The sequence below is a fragment of the Gekko japonicus genome, unplaced genomic scaffold, assembly GCF_001447785.1.
Source record: "Gekko japonicus isolate JY-2015 unplaced genomic scaffold, Gekko_japonicus_V1.1 scaffold2384, whole genome shotgun sequence".
NCBI classification, from domain to species: Eukaryota; Metazoa; Chordata; class Lepidosauria; order Squamata; family Gekkonidae; genus Gekko; species Gekko japonicus.
In genome coordinates, this window is record NW_015173746.1 from 112,681 (window position 1) to 122,387 (window position 9,707).

At 38.9% G+C, this 9,707-nt stretch overlaps 1 protein-coding gene across 1 annotated transcript in view; it reads left to right on the forward strand.

The window, feature by feature from the left end:
* The first annotated feature begins 5,402 nt into the window (after positions 1-5,402).
* LOC107120705 (receptor-type tyrosine-protein phosphatase delta-like) overlaps positions 5,403-9,707 on the forward strand; it is a 93,986-nt gene continuing 89,681 nt past the window's right edge. Inside the window, exon 1 of the mRNA XM_015423476.1 lies at positions 5,403-5,544. Within this exon, the coding sequence (XP_015278962.1) occupies positions 5,460-5,544 (85 nt within the window). The 5' untranslated portion in view covers positions 5,403-5,459. The remainder of the gene's footprint in view (positions 5,545-9,707) is intronic.

The following is a 9,707-nucleotide window of genomic DNA, read 5'->3' on the forward strand; positions in this document are numbered from 1 at the left end:
TCATATGGCTGGCCAGTCAATAAATTCTGATTTGTGTCCTTGCACAAAATCTCAAGTTTTGTCTTCAATGTCTCACTCTAACTTTATATAAAAGGTACAAAAGAGTTTCTTACTGAAGCATATACATATATTCAGCAAAATATTTTCGTTGGTGTACTGAACCCTTACTTTAAGTATGTAGTTATATGACAGGCTATTGGTTGGATATTGTTAGAATATTAAAAAAAGAGTTTTGTCTTTAAACAGAGATATCTTAAAACCCATATCACATACTTATCTCTAGTGTCTGTTAAGAACCCAACATTTATGTGAAACTTTTAATTATACCTACACACTTCTTTGGAGGTCATACTAATAATTTTTATTTTAATTTAATTGATTATTTGGTTAGATTCCTACGCCATGTTACACCAAGGCAGGATTACACTAATACATATTTTGCCCAAGTCTACTTCATAGATAGGGATTTGAACCTGGATCACCACGTAGCTGCACAATAGATTTTTTTTGCTGCCATAGCGATGCTACCATCAATTATTTCCTGGTTATATAAGTCTCTTTTCTATTGTACTGAACACACTGCGTTTAGTGTGCTTGCTTATGTACAAACAGAACTGTTATGTGATGCTTCTTTATATACTAATGTTGGTACAGTTGAACAGGACCGGGCATTGGTATGAATTAAATATTATTTTTGAGTGCTGTATTGCAGTGCTTCATGAAAACTGGATATCAGTGGTGTCCTGAAGCATTTATCTATGCATTTGGAGTATCAGTGGAGGGGCCATAGCTCCATGGTAGAGCATCTGCTTGGCATGCAGAAGGTCCCAGGTGCAATCCCTGGCATCTCCGGTTAAAAGGATCAGATAGTAGGGGATGTGAAAGACCTCTGCCTGAGACCCTGGAGAGCTGCTGTCAGTCTGAGTAGACAATACTGGTAGACCAATGGTCTGGTTCAGTATAATGCAGCATCATTTGTTTAATATTTTTTTCATCCTCAAGTCCTCTTGGAGGACAGGAGATGTGCCACAAAACTCAAGGAAGGCAAATGTTATCCCAATCTTCAAAAAAATAAAAAGAAAAGAAAAGAGGAAGGATGACCCTGGAAACTACAGGCCAGTCAGTCTGACCTCTGTTCCAGAGAAGAGACTGGAGCAGATTTCAAAGGGGTCAGTCTGCAAGCATCTGAAGGCCAACTTGGTGATCCAGGGAAGTCAGCATGAATTTGTCCCCAACAGGTTCTGTCAGACCAAACTCATTTTCTTTTTTGATTGAGTGATGACCATTGACATTGTTTCCCTTGATTTCAGGAAAGCTTTGAACAAGGTTCCTCATGATGTTCTGATGGGTAAAATGGAGGTCTGCAGACAAGATGCTAGGATAGTTATATGGATAAGAAACTGGGTAGAGGACAGCACCCAAAGAGTAGTTGTCAAAGGCTTTTCATCTGATTGGCGGGAGGGGTCCAGTGGGGTGCCACAGGGCTTGGTTCTGGGCACGGCACTATTCAGTATTTTTTAATATAAATGATCTGGATGAGGGGGTGGAGGGGACTACTCATTAAATTTCAAATAACACCAAACTGGGAAGAGTAGCAAACATTCCAGAAAATAGAGATAGAATTTAATGAGATCTGAACACATTGAAAAAGTAAATGGCTGTGAACAAGATGCAGTTCAACAAATATAAGCACAGAGTTCTGCATCTGGGTAACAAAAATGAGAAGCACACATACTCAGTGGGGGATATACTTCTGGGTAGCAGTGCGTGTGAACAAGACCTTGGGATACAGGTGGACTGTAGGATAAGTACGCACAATCAGTGTGATGCAGCAGCAAAGAAATGCGATCTTGGGGTGTATCAACAGAGGCATAACATCCAAATCTCAAGATTTGGTGGGTTTGTGGTTCATAGTTTGGTTTGTGGTTTGGCCATGAACCATCAACTGAAACAAACTGCAAAAATGCAGCTCGTGCCATCCCTAGTTGGTATATAGGCAGTATGGATCAAGACTTTAATTGGCATGCTGTTACTTGAGATGATTTTTTAAAAAATATGTCAGAATAGATTAGATTTTTATTCCTGGAAGCTTTTGATAAAATGCAACTCTGTAGTATGCATAATGGACCTGGAGGTACAGCAGAACACTGGAAAAGGCTGTTGGATTTAACATAAGAACAAACCATGGCACTATTTCACAGTCTGAAATACTAAAAGCCTCCTGTAACCACACAAGCAATTAAAGCAATTTTTTAAAAGCCAAGGGTCACCAGGGGAACATATAGTATGTTTTTCTGGTTAGTTGAAGTCGCTGTCGCTGTCGTCGTCGTCGTCGTCGTCGTCGTCGTCGTCGTCGTCGTCGTCGTCGTCGTCGTCGTCGTCGTCGTCGTCGTCGTCGTCGTCGTCGTCGTCGTCGTCGTCGTCGTCGTCGTCGTCGTCGTCGTCGTCGTCGTCGTCGTCGTCGTCGTCGTCGTCGTCGTCGTCGTCGTCGTCGTCGTCGTCGTCGTCGTCGTCGTCGTCGTCGTCGTCGTCATCATCATCATCATCATCATCATCATCATCATCATCATTTTGAATCACCCATCCCTGCTACTGCAGGGCTCTGGGCTATGTAAAACAGTAAATAAAAACTTTAAAACTCTACAATTAAAATACAACCGTACCAACAAATAAAGTTAAAAATCCAGATGGTGAACTGAAATCACTCCCCATTCCAGACTGCCCGGCTACCTCATGGGCAGGGGAGGAGGAGGAATGACTGATCTGGAGAGCAGAAGAGGGTGTCAGCTAGAGTGGAAACTGTTGCTGTCCTCAATCAAACACCTGGCAGAACATCTCTGCCTTGCAGGCGCGGTGGGAAATGCATGAGATCTTATGGGGCCCTGGCGGTATTTGCAGACAGTTCCACCAAGTTGGGGCCAGGACTGAAAAAGCCCTGGCCCTGGTTGAGGACAGCTGGACAACTTTGGGGCTGCGGACCACCAGCCAATTGCTATACGAAGAGTGTAACACTCTCCTGGGGACATACCAGAAGAAATGGTCTTGCAGATGCACTCTGAAAGTGTATAGAGGAAAGGAGCAGAAAAAGGCTCCAGGATGTGAGATTTGAACAGTAATGACTGCCACTTGAGGCACAATATCAGTGACTTTTCAACTCTTAATTGCTTATGTCTGCATGCATAGAGACCCAGACCAGTGGTGTTCAGATACCTGCAGAATAAATTATCACATCTTTTACTGTATGAATTATCACACCTTTGCCATGCTGCTTTTTGTCCATGGTCTTACTGGAAGTATTGAGAGGAAGATATGTTTGAGATGTTCCAAGAAAAGTCTGCCTGAAAGATTTGCTTCTGAGATTGCAGTGGCTCTTGGTATAGTGTGTCTGAGGTAGATGGCTTTCACATATTTGCATGTAGAAATTTGTTTCAGTATATCAACTCTACTGTTAGATTAGCGTTGAGGATAAGCTAAATAGATGCAAATTCAGAGGGGCAGGCAAGAGGCTGAAGCATTCCAGGTTCTTGTGTTACATACATCCCTTTTTACTTATTTTCATTTTGTTTTCCACCAAAAGCTTCATTGTTTATTTGAACTACATGAGAAAAAACATTTTTCTCTCTATATGACATTAGGTCTAACATAAAAATAAACCATGGCACCATTCTTTGTTCCTCAATGAGTGAGGTCCATAGCTGAGGTTAAAGTATGTTGTAGGTCAGATGGAAGCTTAGATGGAAAGGTCTTTTATGCTATTTACAATTTTCTTCATCATTCAGCTGAACCCTTATTTTGCTCATTAATTTATATTAATCCCACAAAGGTACAGTTTGAAAATTTGTATTCTGCTGATATCTAGATACTTTCGTGGTCCACAATGCCAGGTATCTGGAAATAGTTCTAGACTTTGTTATATACTCCATCTGACCAGAACATGCAAAAACCAAAATTGCTTTGTCTTTGAAAGTGCTTTTGATATACTTTTCCATCTTCTGTGATAGCACTGGAGTCATTATTGCAGCAGTTCACTCTGATATGCTTGCACAGACACAAATTGAGTCCGACAGGACTGATGTCTCATGGACTTTGTTGTCATTTGAAATGCTGGCATAAAGATGGTAGCAGTGAAAGCGGAGAGCTGGTGTTTTCATTGTGTTGCCTATGAAAGCTTCTTAGGTTTGTGTTTCTGGAAGCAACAATCAAATCAAGAATTGTACTTTTATAATAACATTTCTACAAGCTGCGTTTCATTTTCTCATCTCCAGTAGATTTTTAATATTTATCTGTGGTGTAAAGTGGGTTTTTTATAACACCCACGAATCAATGAAGATCTCTTTAGTAGAATGATAATTAGTATGATTTTTCCACTATACTGTTTTCAGCAGCACTGAATCCACTTGTGCATGATTTATATATACACACCTACCAAAGTGTATCTCTTACCGCTGGCTAGAAAAAGTGCAATTAAATTTCAGGTTTTATGTGACTGTTATTATGTACCTTGACATATTTATGTCTATTTTATGTACCTATTTTACCCCCCTTTGGTATCCTCTTGGTCAAGACTTCGGTCATAAAGACCTGTAATAAATTGAATTGAATTGAATAAATTTCAGTCTTATCTTAGTGACATAGTTGGTCTATGCCTATCAGAGGAGATCCATGTTGTATTTTGCAATTTCTAACACAGTTTGGATAGAGTGAATATAGCAGAGTAAAGTTGGTTGTTTCTTAAAGACAGATGTTCATACTGTATTATTCATTAGTTCTTACATATAACACAAAATTAAAGTGACTTTATTCTTTGAATTATGTACTTCATGTATTGCTTTACATAAATTAATATTTTAAAAAGTTAGGTGGGTGGATAGAGAAGCTTTTAGGATGCCAAACCAGTAAAGAGTTCATTGGATATCCATAAATACCAATATGCTAGCCTCGCTGATCTCGCATTAGAAAGGAAAGCTGATTTAACTCTAATTCTTACCTGATGCAAAGAAAGTAGCTTTTAGTATGTTGTTTGTTAGCAGGGTTTTTCCTGGAGGTTAAATCCTTCTAACCCCCTTTCAAGAGTATCTTTATGGCTTATTCCACTAAGTATTAAAAAAGGTCTTCTTTAAGAATGACAGCCCCTTCTCCTGATGTGATGCCAAAAAAGGAAAACATGTTGCAGCACATGGGAGCTGTTGATCACAGTGTGAGCTACAAAATGCCTTGTGAAAAGGATGCTCATTGATTTTAGCCTTTTGGTAATTATTATTAAAATGTGCTGCCCATGAATTAGTAGGTTAATTCCAGTCTTCTGAAATAGAATATGTAAATAAAAGTATTTGGAGCAGAAGCATTCTAAACATTTTTCTCTCTCTTTCTTCTTTCAGGCTTTGAAAATTCTTCATCTGGAATTTCAGATTGGAGAGACACGCAGTGGCTTCTAAGCCAGTGACCGAAGCTGACAAAGCATGCTGGTGCCAATCTGTCAGATGATGCTTATAGCCAGGCCAGTAGTAGTGCTCCTGAGCTTCCTACTCTGTGCTGATGCTGAAAGTAAGCTTTTCTCTCTATACTTCCTTCCCCTTTTAAAATAATGTTAGCCATGACAAACAGTTTTCTTTTCAGCTGGCACATTCTGAGGGCCTCTGAATAAGCTTACTTTTGACTCAAACTTGAGACACTGTGGGATCATCCTTGGCTCTCAGCCAGTATTTGAAAGGGATTATTTACTGAGTTCCTTACTATTTTTTCCTCACTGTTAATACCCTTTTTCTTATTCATTGGAGGGTTCCTACTGCTCTTTATTTGCTTGTGATCAGTCATTTCAAAGAGACAATGCTAGTAAAATTGTATAGCCAAAACAAAACCTAAGCTTGCTTGCCAAAAGACAAACATCACTTAGCCTTATTAGGTATTTTTCAGTTCCTTGGCTATTTTCTTTTCAAGTTCTGGAAAATAAATAATGTAATGTTGAGGCCAATTAAAATTCCAGGTCTTTTATGTCTGTCATAGCAGCTGTTCTAATGTATTATTTCCGACAGCTGTCTTGGAGTACAGTATTTGAACAAGCCATGCAGAACTGACAACTTTGAGGCTGGGCTTTAGAGTGTGAAGGCTTTTTGTGTACTACAAGCACCTAGGTTCTAAGTCCAGTACTCATATTATGTTACTGTAGTTGGTCAATTAGTTCGCCAAGTAATGAGGAGATAATGTTTAATTAAGAAATTGTTAGGTCTGCCTTGTTTACATGTTGCATGATCTTGTTGAGAGGCAGGTTGATCTAAATTCTGGTGCAGTCACTTGATAGTACTACTCTTGGTGCTAATTTTTGACAAAATATTTTGTGCTAACAGGTTGGCTGTGTAGGAGCCTGCTGTCCTGATAGCTTCTCCACAGCTGAATGTACGAATAGGAAGATAGGATCAGAATCTAGGTTTCTGTTCGTCATTCTGCTTAGAAAATATTCTAGTGACCTTGTAACCTCTTCGTACAGTACTTATGTGTGTGTGTTAAGTGCTTGTCAGGTCACTTCCAACTTATGGAAACCCTGTGAATTGATGTCTTCTAAAACGTCCTATTGTTAACAGCCATTATCGGGTCTTGCAAATTGAGGGCTGTGGCGTCCTTGATGGAATCAATCCATCTCATGTTGAGTCGCCCTTTTTTCCTACTGCCTTCAATTTTTCCAAGCCTTGCAGTGAGTCTTCTCATAATATGACGAGATTATGATAGCCTCAGTTTGGTCATTTTAACTTTTAGGGAGAGTTCAGGGTTGATTTGATCTGGAACAAACTTATTTGCCTTTTTGGCAGTCCATGGTAGCTGTAAAACTCTCCTTCAAACACCACATGTCAAAGGAATCAACTTTCTTCCTGTCAGCTTTCTTTATTGTCCAACTTTCACACCCTTACATAGTAATGGGGAATACTACGTTATGAATTAACTTGATATTGGTTGCCAGTGACACATCCTTGTATTTCAGGATCTTTTCTAGCTCCTTCATGGTACCCTTCCTGGTCCCAATCTCCTACTGATTTCTTGGGTGCAGTCTCCCTAGGGTTGCCAGGCCCTTACCTGGCACTGCCAGGGGCTGGGAGGGAGCTCTCTAGGAGTGGGGATGGGTGGGATGACGTTACCATAGAGTTTTGCCCCATAATGTTTTGGTTACCATAGAGTTTTGTCAAAAATACCAGAGCATTGCCGCACGATGCCCCCGGCATAATGATGTTACTTCCGCATGATGTCATCACATTGGGGACAGCCCACAAGCTTATAGCTGTTGGGGGTGGGCAGGAGCCCACAAAATTAGAGGATTCCCCACTCCCACCTGGGGTCTGGCAAACCTACTTTTGGTTGTTGATGGAGCCAAGGAATAAAAAATCTTGAACAATTGTATTGAAATTATTTAAGGATAGCAAGGGAATGTTAAGATGTTATCAGAAATACATCTTCATGGCACTAGTATATATAAATCTCAGAAACTGTTGATATTGGTTACTTGCATTCTTTGACATGGAATACTAGTTTTCTTGACAAGATCATGAATAAAGGAGTAAAGCTTGATTGTTCCTTGGCACATTAGTAAAAATTAATTTAGTCAAGTTTAACCAATGGATGCTTCAAGATTTTGGTGCTTTTACATCATAGTTCATTTTCACCCAGCATACACAGCTGTACAAAGGTCAGACAGACTTCTGAATTTACTCTGAAGTGCAGATTTCCCCAAATTAGTGAGAGCAATGCACATAGTAACGTTGGTATTTAATTGGGTTGCACACTGCACATAACATAAAAAGCCTAAAGAAGCTTGATTCAGGTGGGTAGCCATGTTGATCTGAAGCAACAGAACAAAATTCGAGTTCAGTGCCACCTTTGAGACCAATGAAGTTTTATTCAAGGTATAATCTTTCCCAGAATTAAATCCAAACAAATGGTGACCATATAAACTAAGCTTGTTATTCCTCTTTGGTCCTTGTATCTGTTAAAACAACTTTTATGTTGTATGCTAATTTGCTGCTCAATCTCTATCTATATGTATGGACTGGTAACTTCCATTTCAATGTATCTGAAGAAGTGTGCGTGCACACAAAAACTTATACTTTAAATAAAACTTTGTTGGTCTTAAAAGTGCCACTGAACTCGAATTTTTTTCTAAAAGAAGCTTATTTTCCTCCTGTAGTATGACTCCTATGTTTAGATGTAGCACCATGAAAGTGCATGAAATTTAAAAAGTACACACATAAAAATACATGTTTGTTGCTTAGTGGATAATGTTGAGCCTCTTCCAGACAGTTAATGACCAGCTGGGATGCTTCTGCATAAGGTTAAGCCAAGGACATTTAGCACTTCAGCCAGTAAATAATAAGCTGTAGAAAAGCTTGGTCTTACAGAATTAAACATTTAAGTACGATCATTTTAGAGAAGTTGAAATCTGCTCTTAAACAACTATATTTATTTAAACAAATATTTAATTTTGCTAAATGTAAATACATTTCAGTGAATTTTTTGAGTCCCTAGTCTGGTAAAAGTTTGAAAATGTAAATGAGATAAGCCATTGCTAGATTTTGACTGTGCTTAAAAAAACGATTGTAAGAAACTCTTACTTTAAGTGACTCCATGGAGTATACAGAAGTTCATCCTTTTTGTAGCAGTTTGCTGCCTTCTCCTTTGTTGAGTGTTTGAAGGCAGAAATTATATTCTATTGAGAATTACTAACAGATTTAAACATGCAGTTTTGTAATAAGGTGCTTTTATATCTTTTCCCGTGCAAATTGTTGTTTTTAACATTTAATTCTTTGTTGCTCAAAACAAAATAAAATTTGGCAACAGGCTATTAACCATTGTGAGTTTTGACAGGAGGTTTTTTGTTTCTGTTACCATGTTTGCCTCCTTAGACTATATCAGGATACTGCTGATATAAGGATAATAAGTACTCTGGTTTGATCGTTTCCAATTAAATGTTTCTCAATTGAAAGTATTTCAGTGATTTTTTTTTCCATTTATAAAAAAATTACTAAATGCTCTGTGGGGAAAATGATCCTCCTCCTGAAGCTGCTGTAATGTTTTATAGAAGATCTTGAGCTGTCAAGGTACAAGAGATGACGTTTACACATATTTTCGTAGTTAACTGTTTTGATCTTCAATACCCATGATTCTCCCTGTACAGTTTACCCTATTTGCTAATGATGGGATGATGGTCACTGTATTATAGGAAATACCATCTACCAAAAGTACAGGCATAATCCAGTCAAAGATGCATCTGTGTCCCATTAATGAAACAGAATTAAGCATGTGCTTAGCAGCTGAGCTACACATTGTAAAAATGGTAAGTAAAAACTCTTGACAGCAAGAAGAGCAATGTACAGTAAACAAGAAGCATGTTCATATTGAGTGGGGGGAGGCAGAGAAAAGATCTTAGCTCCTACAAAAGGAAAGTGACCTTGCCCAGCTTTTCCTTCTCCTGAAAACAGGGCTGATGACCCATGAGAGGAACCTCACACACATACACACATGCTATGACAAGGAGGGGAAAACAAGCAACCATATACTCCCTTACTCTTGCATTGCCGAGTTTCCCCCTCATTACCGTCCCACAGACACACAATAAAGCTGCTGATGTGTCTGCTATATCGTATCTGTTTTGCTCTTAGAGGAGATTAATTTTGGCTAGGTAACACCTCAGTGATTAAGTAGGAAACATGAGACAAAATTAATAA